The following is a 16,526-nucleotide window of genomic DNA, read 5'->3' as shown; positions in this document are numbered from 1 at the left end:
AACCACTTACTCTCCAATGGCTACATAACTTGGCTTAAGTAGTTTGTTATTCAGCTTTGCCTTAATGAAGAACCTATCAATCTCCACATTTTTGGTTCTATCGGGTTGCACCAGATTGTTGGCAATGTTGATTGCTAACTTCTTGTCGTGCCACAACTTCATTTGAGTTTCTTGGTCCCCCTTAAGCTCTACCAATATGGCTCTCAGCCACATCATCTCGGCAATTCTTAAGGTCATGGTCCTGTACTCCGTCTCTGTTGTTAACCTCGCTACTACCTATTGTTTCTTGCTATTCCTAGAGACCAAGTTGTCCCCTACGAACATGCAGTATTTTGATGTGGACCTCTCTTCATCCGCACTTGCCCAGTCAGGGTCAGAAAACTCTCAATGCCTACATTTCTATTCTTCTTGAAAATCAACTCTAGAGCACGCATCAGGTACTTTTGAACCCGATACACTGTCTCCATATGACTCTTGGATCATGCATCTAGCAACTCACCATACTCACTGTAAATGAGATGTCGGACGAGTGTTACTCAGATCAAATGACCTGCCAAATTCTGGCACCTCTCATGATCAACTAGCTTTCCCGTCTCTACGCTCAACTTGGCCTTTTGATCAATTGGAGAAACTGCATGCTTACATCTTAACATAATTTTTCTGTGAGGATATTTAGTACATACTTCCTCTGAGACAATATTACCCCTCTGGTCTACGGGCCACCTCAATCCCAATGATACTTCACCTCCAATTGTTTGTTTAATCTTAGCTTTACTTGAGCATTCTCTGCCTCATCATGTAACACCAGAATTTGAGAACTAGGTTAAGATTTTTTTGAGAAATTTGAAGTATCTTAAATATTTCGCACCCCTCAGATTTCAGTCAAATTAATTTTATAATTTTGTGCATGAAAACGATCAATTCCATATGAAGCATTATATATTTATTATAATTGGATTGAGAGATATAAAATCTGGAAGTTATAAATATAATTACCTTAATTAAATCTAAATTATTTTTCAAACCCTCCCTAATCCCACCTATGAACTATAGTCATGGACCTCACTCGTGATTTTCGGCCATTCTATTTGATGAAATGGCTGAGAGATGGAAAGGATCATGTGAAATGTCGTTTAGCACTCCCTTGTTTCTTGAATTATCCTTCATGACGCTGCAGCGACTCAGGTTACTATACTATAGCACGAGCAGAGAGGCGAGCACAAGCTCGAGACCTACAACCTTTGAATTGAGGTTTTGGGGCAAAAATGAAATGTATGGAACTCATTTTAGCAACAATTGAGACATTCATTTCATTTCTTTTGTTTTTGTTTTGACGAAACTCATTTTAGCAACGACATTCATTTCATTTCTTTTGTTTTTGTTTTGACGTTTGCTACAAATTCGTGCATCATTTCCATTTCTGACAATTGTAGTAAGCATCGACATATTGTCGGAACTTCGAACTTGGTTTGTGAGCTTCCATAAGGGTTTTAACACAAAATCAACAGAGAAGAAAGGAGGATTGAGCTGTTAAAAAGAAGAGGAGAGAGGTTTTGGTGGATCAGAGAAAGGTTGGGTTATGCCTAGAAGACCACCATTTGAGGTTTATTTTGGCAAATGAGTCATGTTTTGGGTTAATGTGCGTTGTGAATCAATTTTCATGAAACCCTTAATTACCTAAGAATTCCATGTTATTTACATATGGCGACAAACTCGAGACAAGCATGTAGGAGCTCATCGTATGGCTTTTCCATTAAGTCATGTGAAATAATCTTGTGTTAACTTAAGAAAAATAATTATTTATGGGTTTTTATGTGATTTCACATTTGAAATCGATGCATTTATAATTTCCTACATATTGTGGATGAATATCTGTATTGAATGTATGAATAGAAGTTGATTTCTTCTTACGATACATGTGATGTCATTATGTTATGATTATGCTATGATACATTAACTATGCTTATGATATTAATTGTTTGAAGGCATTCATTTGTTATGATTCATATATGTTGTTTATGAAATGTCTATGAATGTGTGATATATTTATTGTGCATTTAGAATTTCTTGTATGTTGTGGATGAATATTTGCATTGAATGTATGAATAGAAGTTGAGTTCTTGTTACGATAGATGTGATGTCATTGTGTTATGATTATGATATGATACATTAACTATGTTTATGATATTAATTATCTGAAAGCATTCATTTGTTATGATTCATACATGTGGTTTATGAAATGTCTATGAATGTGTGCTACAGGTATTATGCTTTAAGAAATGTCATAAAAATATTATGGTAGACTATTATATGAGTGCTTTCAAATGTGTTATGTAAGGAGATGACATTGCCGACTCATGGTGTTTAGGCGGCAAGGAAACTTCGAATTGTGTCGTGATTAGACGGTGACATAACAAAAAGAATCGTTGGTATTAGGGGGTTATTACTAATTGTTATGTTGGGGGCCCAATCTTTATCAAAAGTTAATATGATCTTTATGACATGGTGATGATCTATGATATGACAGGACATGAAAAGAATTGAGGTTTATACATTTACAAGTGACATTACTATGCTATGATGATATTGATATGATGACAATGTTATGATGACATTGCTATGACTATAGTACTATGAATATGTCTATGATTACATGCTTATAATTATACATGTTTTATATAAAACAGTCATGTTTGTTTACACTACCTATTTCCTTTCCCTGTTTTATATGATTTTAATGCGCGACTTTGTGTAGACATGTATGGTTTCATATGAGCATACATATTGTTACTTTTTCAGATATAAAATCTTATTTTAGTTTTGATTTTTTCACTAAGTTTGTTGTTGCTCACTCTAAGTTGTTTACTTTCAAGACGGGGCAAGGAGCACCAGAGCGAGTAATTAGGTGTTATTTGTATAGCTTTTGCACTGTATAGTTTTGGTTATTTGTACAACTTTTGGGTACTTTTGTTTATGTTGGATTTAACGGCTCTATATAGTTTATATGTTTTGAGGTTATGGTTTTCTACGCTTTCGTATATAAATATGAATGAATTATGAAAAGTAATATATCACATATATTTGCGGCAATTTAGTTTGACTTTTTCATCACTCACTTCGTTTTGATTATGCAAGTCATGATGAGTGTTGGTGATATTTAGTCTGGTCGAATTGGCCATCTTTGTAGCATCTTATTTGACTCTTAAAAGGGGACAAGTTGGGGTGTGATAGAAAGTGCTATCAGAGTATGGTTAATGGATGAAGAGAAAGATGGAAGCGTATTAGATTTATATAAACTAAGAATGAGATTAAATATGAATTGATTTATTCATAACTATAGGTTGATGAATTTGGGGTAGTTATCTCATACGACTTAAAATATCATGCATGCTTGATATAATTATTTTATGATAAATTGCATTTGAGTAATAGTTATTGTCAATATAGATAAATACATTTGAAGGAGAATTAGAAAGTATTGATGATCAATCTCTTAGACCAAGTGTGGAGCAAAAAATAAGATATGAAAACATTTTGAGCAGAAATGATAATCAAAATAGAGCAAATGAGGACCGGAGCAACTAAGCTACAGGACATCGTTCTATTGATATTCCAAGTGGTCGACAAAAATGGTTGTTATTGGAAGATTTTTCACAAGTACAAGGCCCAGATCTGAAGCTAAGACAGAGTTGATCGCCATTGGAAAATCTTTCAATCTTTTAAGCCTCCTGCATTCAAGAATGTCAGTGACCCTATAGATGTTGAAGATTGGCTTCTGAAGATCAGAAAAATTCTTGATAGTATGATTTGTTTGAAAACCTGGAGAGTAGTGTTAGTCGCTTTCATGTCAGAAGACACAAAGATGGTGACAAGCGTAGGATAGAGAAAATTTTCTTTTGACACCTCTTCCACTGATTCAATAGGATGAGTTTGTTAAAGTCTTTAAAGATTGATTTGTTATGCTTTTGATTAGATTAGTATTGCAAGTCAAATTCTTCAATCTGACTCGGGGGTCTAGATCAATAATGCAATATGGGGAAAAAATTATTTCTCTATTCAGATCTGCACTTCAATATGTTAGTACTCGGGAAGAAAAATGCCTCTGTTTTTTGTGCGACTTTAGAGATTAGTTGGAGTTGGCTTTGGCACTGTTGGAAATAAATGATTTCTCGGTTCTAGTTGAAAGAGTCAGACAAAGTGAAAATGAGCTGAATTTTTCCAGTTAACAGTGCCACCTCAAGCGACAAGTAAAAGGATTTTGCCAAAGGATTCCAAAGCAAGAAAATTAAATAAGAAGGTAAGCAGAAGCAGTCTCGAGTAGACAAGTCAATTGTGAAAGTTGTGGAAAAATATATTTTGGGCAATGTTAGATTGGTTTTAGAAAATACTACAAATGTAGACTGTTAGGTCATATTCAAATAAACTGTCCACAGGAAAAGAAAAGAGACAACAGACCACTAACAATTCAAGGACAGGGACAACCCAATAAATATTTGGAAGGCAGCAAGTCCTGCAAATTCCAAGTTTCGAGAAAGCCTTCAACTCAAGCAAAGAGTGAAACTTCAGAGCGCAGAACTGTGCAACTAGTAAAAGCTTGAGTTTTTGTAATTATCCCATAGGAAACCAAAGAATTTGAAGTTGTTGCAGGTGCGATTCTAATTTAAGATCGTTCTAGCATTATTTTATTTGATTGGGGTGAATTGCATTTTTTTTATTTCTGATGAGTTTGCTTCTAGTTTACATGTTGATATTATGTATCTTACTCTTGCTTTGTGTGTTTTTATTGCCTTCAGGGAGTAGTTTTTATACAAATAGAAAATGTGTTGTGTATGTTAGTATTCACGATAAGAAGATGCAAGCATAGTTGATTATAATATCAATTCAGAATTCTAATGTCATGCTGAGAATGAATTGATCAATAAAGCATTTAGCTATAGTTATATTCTAGAAAATGGCATGTGAAATTCAGATTGTCTGGTGAAAAGTCATTTTATATTTTATTTGATTAAAATGCACAATCTTCCCTGATTAGTGCAGTGGGTTCGAAAATATTTTTGAAGAGTTTAACTAGTGTTCTTACCTAAATTATAAGTGTTGAATAAAAATGTACAAGAATTGAAAAGCATTCCAATTTTTGCTGAATTTTTTGATGTATTTCTTGAAGAATTCTTAATGCTACCACCAGAATGAGAAGTTGGATTTGGTATTGATGTACAACTAGGGACATCTACAATTTTCAATTATTCGTACAGGATGGCTTCGAAGGATTTGCAAGAATTGAAATCTCAATTACAGGAACTAATAGATATGGATTTTATCAGGCCAAGCAATTCACCTTATAGTGCTTCAGTATTGCTTGTGAAGAAAAAAAACGGATAAATGCAGCCATGTATTGATTACAGAGAGTTGAACAAAGTGACAATTTAGAACAATATCATCGAGGATCGATGATCTATTCAATTAATTAGAAGATATTATTGTATTTTTTTGAATTGATTTGAGTTTAGGATATCATCAAGTCAGAGTTAGGAGACAGTTATAACTAAGACAACTTTTAAGACCAGGTATGGTCATTACGACTTCTTAGTTATGCCTTTCGGCTTAATCAATTCTCTCGTTGTATTTATAAAGTTGAATCGAATTTTCAAGCCTCATGTAGATCAGTTTGTCATTATTTTTATCGATGATATTTTGATATATTCAAAATCTGACAACGATCATGTCAAGCATCTGAAGATTGTGTTGGAGTTGTTGAGGTGGAATCAATATATGTGAAATTATCGAAATGTAAATTTTGGCTGAGAAGCATTGCATTTTTTGGGCATATTATCAGCGGCCAAGGAATCTTAGTATGTCCTTAGGTGAAGGCAATTGTGGAATTGTTTACTCCAAAGAATGTTACTGAGGTATGCAGTTTTTTTGGTTTGGCTGGATATTGCAGGAAATTTGTAAAGGAATTTTTCACAAATAGTTATGTCTTTGTCCAAGCTGATAAAGAAAATTATCCAATTTTATTGGAATGTAGAATGTAAGCGCAGTTTTCAAGAGTTGAAGAAATATTTGACCAATGTTTTAGTGTTAGTTATTCTATCAGGTACAAAAGGTTTCCAAATTTACAGTGACCCATCGTTACGAGGTTTGGGTTGTGTTTTAATGTAGGATAAAAAGGTGATACCTTATGCATCCAAACAATTGAAGCCACATGAGAGAAATTAACGGATGCCTGATCTATTTGTATAAAAATGTATGGTGTGAAATGTGAAGTATTCAAGATTTGATAACATTACTTGTATGAAGTGAAATGTGAAGTATTCACCGACCATCAGAGTCTGAAGTACGTTTTGAGACAAAAAAAAAGTTGAATTTGATGCGGTGAAGATACTTAGAGCTAATAAAAAACTATGATTTGGCTATATAATTTTGTCATAGACAAGCAAATATTGTTGCTTATGCATTGTGTCATAAATCCACTGGCAGTGCAAGCTAGATTATCATTCAAAGGTTAGAGCTAAGTAAAGAAATTGGTGTCTTATAGTTAAAAATTAGAAAACTACAAAATATTGTGTATTTACATCAATTGGCAGTGCAACCTATTTTGATTAATTAAAAGCAAGGCAGCTCAAAAAGGTAATAGTGAATATTTGTAACTCTTGAAACATTATCAATCAGGAAAGAGGGTTGATATGACTATTGATAAAGATGGTGTAATCAGAAATAAGCTGCAGTTATGTCTACTTGTTGATTATAGTTTAAGACTGAAAATCTTACATGAAGTTCATCATTCAGGCTACACAATTTTTCCAGGTAGCACTAAAATCTGTAAGGATTTGAAATTGATATTTTCAAAAGTTATGGTTTCGGACAGAGATGGAAGATTCACGTCTAGGTTGTAGAAAGGTTTTCAGCAAGTTTTGGATACGTAGTTGCATTTTAGCACAGCATTTGATCTATAAATCGACGGACAATCAGGAAGAACAATTTAAGTATTGGAAGATTTGTCGCAGCTTTCTTTTCTCGACTTTAAGACAATTGGAAAGATTATATTCCATTGATCAAGTTCACATACAACAATAACTATCAGCTCAGTATCAAAATAGCTCCTTATGAAGCATTGTAATGCAGGAAATGTCTAACTACATTAAGTTAAGTTGAGAGGGGTGAGCATCAAATGTTAGGCCCGAAGTTAGTTGATGAAGCCTCAAAGAAAATTAAATTAATCAAAGACAAATAGAAAGTTGTTCAAGATCAACATTAGAAATATTATGATCCAATGCATAAAAGCAGTATAATTTGAATTTGAAGATTTCATATTTCTGAAAGTCGGGGCAGTAAAAGGTACCGTCAGATTTGGTCAGGGAAGCAAGTTGTGTCCCAGATTAATCGGTTCGTTTAAAATTATAGAAAGTATCGGTCTAATTTCCTAAACATTAGCATTACCTGTAGATATGTTGGATATTCACGATGTATTTCACTGTTCAATGAGAAAAAAAGTTTCAAACTCAGAGCAAAAGATTTCACATGAAGAAAATGATGTGCAGAAAAATCTAATGTATATTGAAGAGTCCGAAAGCATTTTAGAAATAAATATTGAGAAGTTGAGAAACCGACAAATTCCTTTTGTCAAGATAAAGTGGAAACTCGTGGCTGAAAAGGAAGTTACGTGGGGAAAAAAAACATTTGACAAAAACATCTCTCTATTTAAGTAAAGTTATAAGTTTCGATGACTAAATTTTTTTGAGGGGAGAGTTGTAACGCCTAGAATTTGGGAACTAAGTAAAGATTTTTGGCAAATTTTAAATAATCTAAATTTTCGCACCTCTCAGATTTCAATCAAATTATTTTTATAAAATTTTGCTCGTGAAAACGATCAATTCCATATAAAGCCCTATATATTTAATATGATTGGATTGAGAGAGAATATCCAAAAGTTATAAGTATAATCAACTTAATTAAACCTTAATTTTTTTCTAATCCCGCCCCTACGCTGTTGCCACCAACTTCTTTCGTGATTTTCATCCTCTGGATTCAATTGAATAACTGTGAGAGGGAAAGAGGTTTTTATATAAGCATTAACATCTCTAAAAAATTGTAGGCCAATAAAATCCAGATTGTAAAATTTTGTATGTTGTTTTATCAACACCAAAATGTCTCATAAAATCAGAATTATGATATTTTTGGATAATCTCATAAGTTTCTTCTAATGGTACATATCTTAGAATAATCTGATCATTTTCTTATTTATATAAAAACGGGTCATCCCAAAAATAAGTCTTAGCTACAGAAATAAATTTTCTCTTATGTTCATATGTCATTCCATAGGGTATAATATCACCAACAATAAAGTTCACAATGTCGGCATACCACGGAACACGCCAGTCATTAATAGTGAATAATTTTTCATATGGAAAATGTTTATTAATTTCATTTTAAAAACAAAGTGATTTTTCTAATTCAAGCCAGGACAAATGATCAGCAATTTGATTTTCAATCCCCTTCCAATCTACTATTACAAAATCAAATTCTTACAAAAGCAGAATCCATCTCATAAGTCTAGATTTAGCATCCTTCTTTTTCATTAAATACTTAATAGCAGAATGATTTGTATGCACTACACAATGAGTTTTAATTAAATATGATCTAAATTTATCAAAAGCATATACTATTGCTAACAACTCTCTCCCAAATTCTCTTCCATGATACTTCAATGGATTGGGTTACTGTTGTGAGCAGAGAGGCGAGCACAAGGCCAACAGCCGCAGCTCTTGAAATTGAGGTTCCGAAGCAAAAAACGAAAGGTAAAACTCATTTTAGTGACATTTGAGACATTCATTTTCTTCCTCTTATTTTCGTTGATGTTTGCTACGAATTGGTGCATCTTCTCCGTTTTCAGTGACCAAGCGTCAAACTTGGTTTGTGAGCTTCCGTAACGGTTTTAGCACTAAATCATGAAAGGGGAAGGGAGGGTTAAGATGTTAAAAAGAGAAGGGTGGAAATTTATGCATATTGGAGAAAGGTCGTGTTTTGCCAAGAAAGCCCGTTTGAGGTTTGTTTTGGCAAATGAGTCATGTTTTGGGTTAATGCACGTTATAAATCATTTTTCATGAAACCCTAAGTTGCCTAAGAATTTCAAAGTGCTTACACGAGGCGGCAAACTCGAGACAAAAGTGTGGGAACTTATCGTAACCCTACTCAATCAAAATAATTGTTTATAAGTTTTTATGTGATTCCACATTTGATATTCATGCATTTGGAATTTTCTTCATATTATGAAGGAATACATGCATTGAATGCATGAATGCAAGTTGATTTTCTTTTATGATACATGTGATGTTATTATGTTATGACTATGTTTATGATATTAATTTCTCGCAGGTATTCATTTTCTATAATTCATACATATGATATATAAAATGTTTTTGAATGTGTGCTAAAAATATTATGCTTTATGAAATGTCACAATGAATGTTATTGGTAGATTATTATATGAGTACTTGCAAGTATGTTATGCATTGATTTGATATTCCCGGCTCCTGATGTTCAAGCAGAGACGGAACTGGAAATCGTTGTAATCAAAAGCTGACATAACGTAAGGAATCGTTGATATCAGAGGGGTTATTGATAACTATTTTGTTGAAGGATCAATTTTTATTAATAGTTAATATGGTCTTTGCGGCAGAGTGACGACACATGATATGATAAGATATGAAAATAATTGAAGTATATACATTTACAAATGACATCGTTATGCTATGATGACCTTGATATGACACTTTTATAGTGGCATTGTTATGACTATATTATTATGAACATGCTTATGATTACATTCTTATGACTACATGTTTTATACTGCAGTCATGATTTTCTACACTGCCTGTTTTTTTCCTTGTTTTATATAATTCTAATATGTTTTAACTTATGTGTAGGCATGTATGGTTTCACATGAATATGTATGTTGTTTCTTTTATGTGTATAAAATCTTATTTTATGTTTGATTATTTCACTTAATTTATTTTTGCTCACTCTACATTTACTTCAGGAATGGTTAAGGAGCACCGGTGTGATTTGTACAGTTTTTGCACAGTATAATTTTGAAAGCTTGTACAACTTTTGGGTACTTTTTTTATTTATATTGTTTTTAGTAGCTTTGTATAGTTCACATGTTTTGAAGTTATGATTTTTCACGCTTCTGAGTATATATATATAAATGAATTATTAAATGCAATATATTATGTATATTCACGGCAATTTAGTTAGATAAGTTCATCAGTCAGTGGATCTTGATTCTGCAAGTCAGGATAAGTGTTGTTGACAATTTAATCTGATCAAATTATTCACCTTACCGCACCTTAGTCGACCCTTAAAAGGGGGGTCGGTTGGAGTGTGACACATCATCTTCAGTGAATTATGTCATCAACATACACAGCAAGCATAGTGGTGTGATCTCCATTTTGACGGAATAATACCATATGATCAGTAATGATCTGCCGATATCCCATGTTTACCAAGCTTTTCTAAACTTGTCAAATCAAGCTTGAGGAGATTGTTTTAAGTCATAAAGTAACTTCTCGATCTTGTACACATTGTCTACTATCTGACATATACTGAATCCTGATAGTATCTTTATATACACCTTCAATAACTTATCATGAAGAAACACATTATTTACATTGAGTTGGTGTAACATTCACCCACCATTTATTGTCAGAAAAATCAATGTTCTCACTGTGCTCATCTTCATTATTGGTGCAAAAGTCTTTTCATAGTCAATGTCAGACGTTTAACTGTACACTTTCACCACCAATCATGCCTTATAACGATCTATTTTCTCTTCAGGATTTTGTTTTACTGTGAAGATCCACTTGCACCCAACTGTTTTTTTTCCTGTTGGTGGTGCTACTATTTTCTATATTTAGTTTTTATCATGAGCCCCGAACTCTCATTCATGGTCATTTTTCACTTGGGATCCTCTGAAGCTCCCTGCCAATACTTGGTATTGAGACGGTGTTTAAAGATGCAACGAATGCTCCATGTACAGTGATATGTTAGTGTATGAAACAAACTGAACAATATCATATTGTCACCCAAAACAATCAGGATGATGTTCTGCATTGTCGCAAAAGGTCCCCCGTCACAGAATAGTGCTCCATGTACTGCCTGAATCTTACTACCTCGGGGTTTTTTCTTATTTTAGGGCTCAGTCGATTCATCCCTCGTCACAGAATAGTGCATCACTTCCACATGAACCAATCTCTCACCATCACTGCTCAGTAAAATAATTAGGGATAAAATAAGATTTTAAACATAGAAAGAAAGTAACTTGCATATTCAAATGAAATTATACAGGTCTACATACAATCGTAACATGCTAGCATAATAAAAAAACATGAAAAGAGAGCAGGTATAAATTTTATAAAAATTAACTATAGTGTAACAGGCAGGTAGTAAGTAGGAAATCATAAGTATAAACATGTTCATTCATTTCATAGATGTCATATCATAAGAATCTCACTTGTTTAATGTATAGCATTCAACTTCTTACATGTTATTTTCTCATGAATCGTTACTCTACTCAAAGGCGATATAAACTATCGATAAAGTTTGAGTTTCCCTCAACATAGCAATTAGCAACAGCTCCCTCGATACACACGGTTTCCTAACGTTCTGTCACTCCCTAATTCCAACGACTCTCAGAGTTTTGTCCCCGTATAAATATCAGGAGTCGGGAATGCATCATTGCATAATGTACTTGCAAGCACTCATATAATAATCTATCCCTTAATGTTTGTTGTGACATTTCTATAGCAGCATTCATCAGACCTTTTATAAAGCATAATTCTTGCAATCAAGTATTTCATAATCATTTGTAGAATAAATACATGCAAGCAATTAGTGTCTTATGCATAATAATTTGTATCATAAAATAGCATAGAGTCACATGTAGCATTCATAAATTATTTGCAGATATTTATCTATAATATGCCAGAATTTCTAAATGTATCAGTGTCAAACTAGAAATCATATGAAATCTATAGAAGAGTATTTTTCTTAATTTAACACAAGATTATTTCACCTGATTATACTGAGCAGCCCTACTACGAGTTTCTATACGCTAACCTCGAGCTCGTTGTCTCGTAAACACAACCATGAAAACATAGACATCATATAAATTTATTAAATTTCGGCTTATAGTGTCTAATAACCCAAAAATGACATTAAAGCCTAAAACATACCTCAAAAGGACTGTTTGGCATATATTTGCTCTCCCAAAAATACCAATTTCTCTTTCAGTTGTTTCTATCACCTTATACCATACTTCTCTCTAAATTCATGCTAACTTTTAGAAGTTCGCAAGACCATATACGACACTTCCGATTCAAACTTAGTGCCTTCGATGACCACCAAAAACTAGAAAAGCACGAAAAACGATGCAAACGTCAAAACGGAAGGGTGATGAAGGAAATGAAACCTAGTACAACAAAATAGAGGGATTTATGCTTACTGAAATCACCCCAGAGCTTCGAATTGCGAGTTGCGGTACGCAGGTGGCCACTCGGTTCTTGTTGTTCGCAACCTATCTCACGACCCTTGCACTGTAGCAAGGGTAGCGGGTCTCGCCTACTTCTACCGACGTTAAACAAACAGGGAGAGGGGAATGGAAGAGAGAAGGGAAATCGAGAAGGAAATGCGAAGCTCGGGACTCCCCATTCAACGATTGAATGAAATAAAAAAACGTAAGTCGGTGGGCTACAATGCTGACAGGATTAAGGGAGGATTAATTAAGGATTTATCAATTTAATAAAACTTATATTTTCAATATTTAATAACTCTCAATTCATTCTCAATTTACATACAATACTTTATATCAATTTGATCGATTTCATGTATAGAATTAATAAAATTATTTTGATCAAATTCTGGATGATGAAAATTTTGGGGTACATTTCAATTGTGCCAAACTTTACCTGGTATTATGAAATTTGGGCGTTACAAGTAAGGTATCTTCCACACTCCTCCCAGATTTCCTTATCCTACTCGACACTTTCTACCATGGATGTCGAAGTTGAGTTCATCTCCTCTCTATCCAAGTATCAAAGTCCGTCATGCCACGTTTCAGTTCCAAGTATCTGACTTGTTCCTTTATCTTGAAAGACCGCCTTCTGAATATCAATTCAAACAACATATTTTAGTTGGAGAATAATGGCATTAATGGATAAAAGATTCACTAGAAAAGGAGCATACAAAATATTGGACAAAGTCATTGAATCGTTATGCTTCATTATACCCTTACCAACTACAATATGTGTTATAATCTGTAGTTTTGATACTCTCTAGAACTGCTAAATGAGTATAGGAAGAGAAATCTCTAGCAGTACCTGTCACATGTCGAGTTGTACCAAATTCTATTATCCATTCTAGTGATATTATGGTGGAAATAGCGGCAAGAGCATGTGTATCACAAGTACCTTTGTTAGAGTAAGCATAAGTAGCAATATTACCCTTTGATAACAACGGGTAAATGCATTCTCAACCCCATCATCTGCGGTTTTATGTTTTCTCTTCAACATCTCGAAAAACTCATGATCCTCATGCGACTTTTAGCCTGTATCATCGCAGCAATGGCCTTATCCAGTAAAGGGTCATTGTCTGGGCTAGGATGACTAATCTCCTTTGATCAAAGGCCGGTCAAACGAGTCAAAATTTGCATAGTTCCCATATGAGCAAAGATATCCCCCTTATTGCACCCTTGATCATCACAGCTCGACATAGGTAAGAAATGATCAAGATCATTCCACAGCTTTTTCAGCTCTATGGAGTACTCCTGAATCAGCTTATCACCCTGTACCACCGTCTCTATGCCACGCTGATTCTGGAACACTCTCATATTGTTCTCAGATCCAGCATAGGTCCTCTTTAGCTTTGCCCGGATGTCCTTCACATCTCAAGCTCTATCCACTGCTGAGGCAATTGATCGAACCGTTGAATTGAGAAATCAGGTGTTAAGTAAGGCGTGTATGATCCTCCACTTATCTCCCTCACCACTGTCACACACTGGCTCAGCCTTGACTCCCGTCAGATACCCCTCTTGTCTCTTACCTACTAGAGCACCCTCAATTTGACGCGACCAACTTAGATACGCAGCCAGTCCATCAAGCTTCAGATCCACAGGAGGGAGATCTGGCTAGCACGTGTTGAGGTAGAGGCTTTCGTCGAAATGCTAGCTCCCTGTATGAGCCCGACCAAGACCTTCAAAACTTCAGGATCTATCTTCACCTGTGTTAGAGTACGTGCTTAGGTAGAGGCTTCCGTCAAGATGTTACCTCTCTGTATGAGCCTGACCAAAGCCTTCAAAAATTTAGGATTTATCTTCCTCAGAAGCTCTAATCTTTTACCTCCCACACTATCTCTATCTCCTGACATCCTCAATCACAAGGCCGCTCCTCCCTTATTTGAAAAAACTCTTTGTCGATTTTAAGACCTTTGCTTCTGTCTCTACTGTTTATAGCCCTTCTCTAGTTTCATAGTAACAGTAAAATTGCAGCGTACATAGAATTCAGCAGTCCTTGTACAGAAGCCACTCATGCTTCACTGTAACAAAGCCGCTTCTCCATTTTTATAGCAAGAGCAGGATTGCGGCACACAAAGAACTCCAAAATCCTTGTATCAAAACCGCTCACGCTTTTTTGCACTGAAATCGTTTGTGCAATCCAAGACTGGCACCAAAAGCCCTCTTCACCGCCAGCACCTCTTTCTTCCTTGCACCGAAACCGTTCACGCAATCCATGACTGACGCCAGAAGTCCTCGCCACCCTTAGCGTTTCTTTCTTCTCTATGTTTGAAGCCGAAGCCTCCTTCTTTCTCGTTCTTATGAAAAGTTGGTCGGTCGAAAGAGGAGCTACAATACTGTGGCGGCACTGTAGCAACAGCTAAAGTTAGGGTTTAGCTCTGATACCATAAAGAAATAATTGCTCTAATAACTTGTTTTATTCATTAATGACTTGAGCTTATATAGAGTCTTACAATGTTCTCACAAATAAACCTCTAGACTTCTATATTTACTATTTACAAATAGAACCCTAAACTAGATTCAAATCTCAAAAGTATATCTTGCTTAGCATGTGCTTTCTGAAAAATAATTTATTTTGGATTTGAATCGATGGCATTTGACCTTCATAGCGGCAGACATTTAGGAAAATCTCTGATGTTTATTCTAAGACTATGTTTTCTTACTGAATCGTTTTGCTACCTGTATTTCTTACCACCTGGTCACAGTTGACTAATTTTTCCTCTGTTTTTTTTTTACTATATTGTTATTTCATTTTTGAGCATGTAGATTTTGGCTGATATAAAAATGCCTGCTTACATCATCACTTCTAAAAACATGATATTCCCCCCACCCCCCTTCTCTCAATTTAATGTATCCATCATTTTCCTGCTATATTTCATCAATTTGATGATTAACTAAAGGCACAATCCTCACAAACAAGAAAACGTCCATCTGTGGGGTTCCATCATTATTAGAACTACGTTAATGATGAGATGAAAAGAATATCATTGCTCCATTCTATTTTCTTTCTTCTACAATCCTTAACTTATATTTAGATGCTAGAAGGTGTCGTGAAATCAATTGCGCTTGCCTTCGATGTTCGAAGCATAGTTAGAGAGGCCAAAGCCTCCAAGGACACGAGGATTGCCGAGGTAGGAGCCGACATCGAAAACTTGCTTGCATCTACCTAACTACCTAACTACCATTATCCTTCCTTCAATTGGTACTTTATCAATGCTCTACTTTATCCATCATTTCACTTTCTATTTTTATGGATTAATCTTTCACCCTTTATGGATTTCCTTTCTTCATGTATTTACACTGCACTGTGGACTGACTGATCAGCCTTATTTGTATCAAAATTGCTTTGTTGCAACATTGGCATCCCTGCAATTGGCAATGGTGAGCCCTTACAACTGAAAGAAGTTTCAGGGAGCCTGATGTTTTGGGAAGAAAACAGTGAGATAACTGCGATTGATCATTTGGTTGTGCTTCTAACAATTAATATTTTGACATCAGTCTTATTTGTTTCATTCGAAGTCTTTTTCTGATCAAATTGCTTAATTCAGTTCTATTGGAATAACTACTTTATTGAACCAGTCAAAGCTATATAGTGTTCATATGGAAAAAAATATTACATCAGTACTACGCATGTAGAAGTGACGTGCGTAGCCAATGAAATCACGCCACGACACCCCACGCGACAGGAAAAAAAAATGGCGCAGTAACACGAGGAATATTCCCTCCTGTGTTGTTCATGTGTTATTGTGTGTTATTCATGTGCTATTGTGTTATTATAACATCAAGAATATTCTCAGGACGCAATAGCATATGAATAACACACAATAACACCTGAATAACACGGGGAATATTCCCCACAGAGAAAAAAATGACGCAGTAACATGGGGAAATATTCCCCCCTTGTTATTCATGTGTTATTGTGTTATTATAACACCAGGAATATTCACATGACACAATAACA

At 34.7% G+C, this 16,526-nt stretch overlaps 1 protein-coding gene across 2 annotated transcripts in view; it reads left to right on the top strand.

The window, feature by feature from the left end:
• Positions 1-16,127, top strand: part of LOC110021982 (phospholipase A-2-activating protein) — a 171,263-nt gene extending 155,136 nt beyond the window's left edge. The window contains exons 22-23 of one of the 2 annotated variants that reach the window (XM_020720727.1): positions 15,601-15,767; positions 15,890-16,127. In XM_020720727.1, coding sequence (XP_020576386.1) covers positions 15,601-15,735 — 135 coding nt within the window. In that variant the 3' untranslated portion in view covers positions 15,736-15,767; positions 15,890-16,127. Of the gene's footprint in view, positions 1-15,600 lie in introns of both variants that reach the window. The other variant, XM_020720726.1, reaches the window with a different exon arrangement.
• Positions 16,128-16,526: the final 399 nt, after the last annotated feature.

The sequence above is a fragment of the Phalaenopsis equestris genome, unplaced genomic scaffold (genome assembly GCF_001263595.1).
Source record: "Phalaenopsis equestris unplaced genomic scaffold, ASM126359v1 Scaffold000159, whole genome shotgun sequence".
NCBI classification, from domain to species: domain Eukaryota; kingdom Viridiplantae; phylum Streptophyta; class Magnoliopsida; order Asparagales; family Orchidaceae; genus Phalaenopsis; species Phalaenopsis equestris.
The sequence above is the reverse complement of the archived record's forward strand: the minus strand, read 5'-3'. Positions and strand labels throughout refer to the sequence as shown.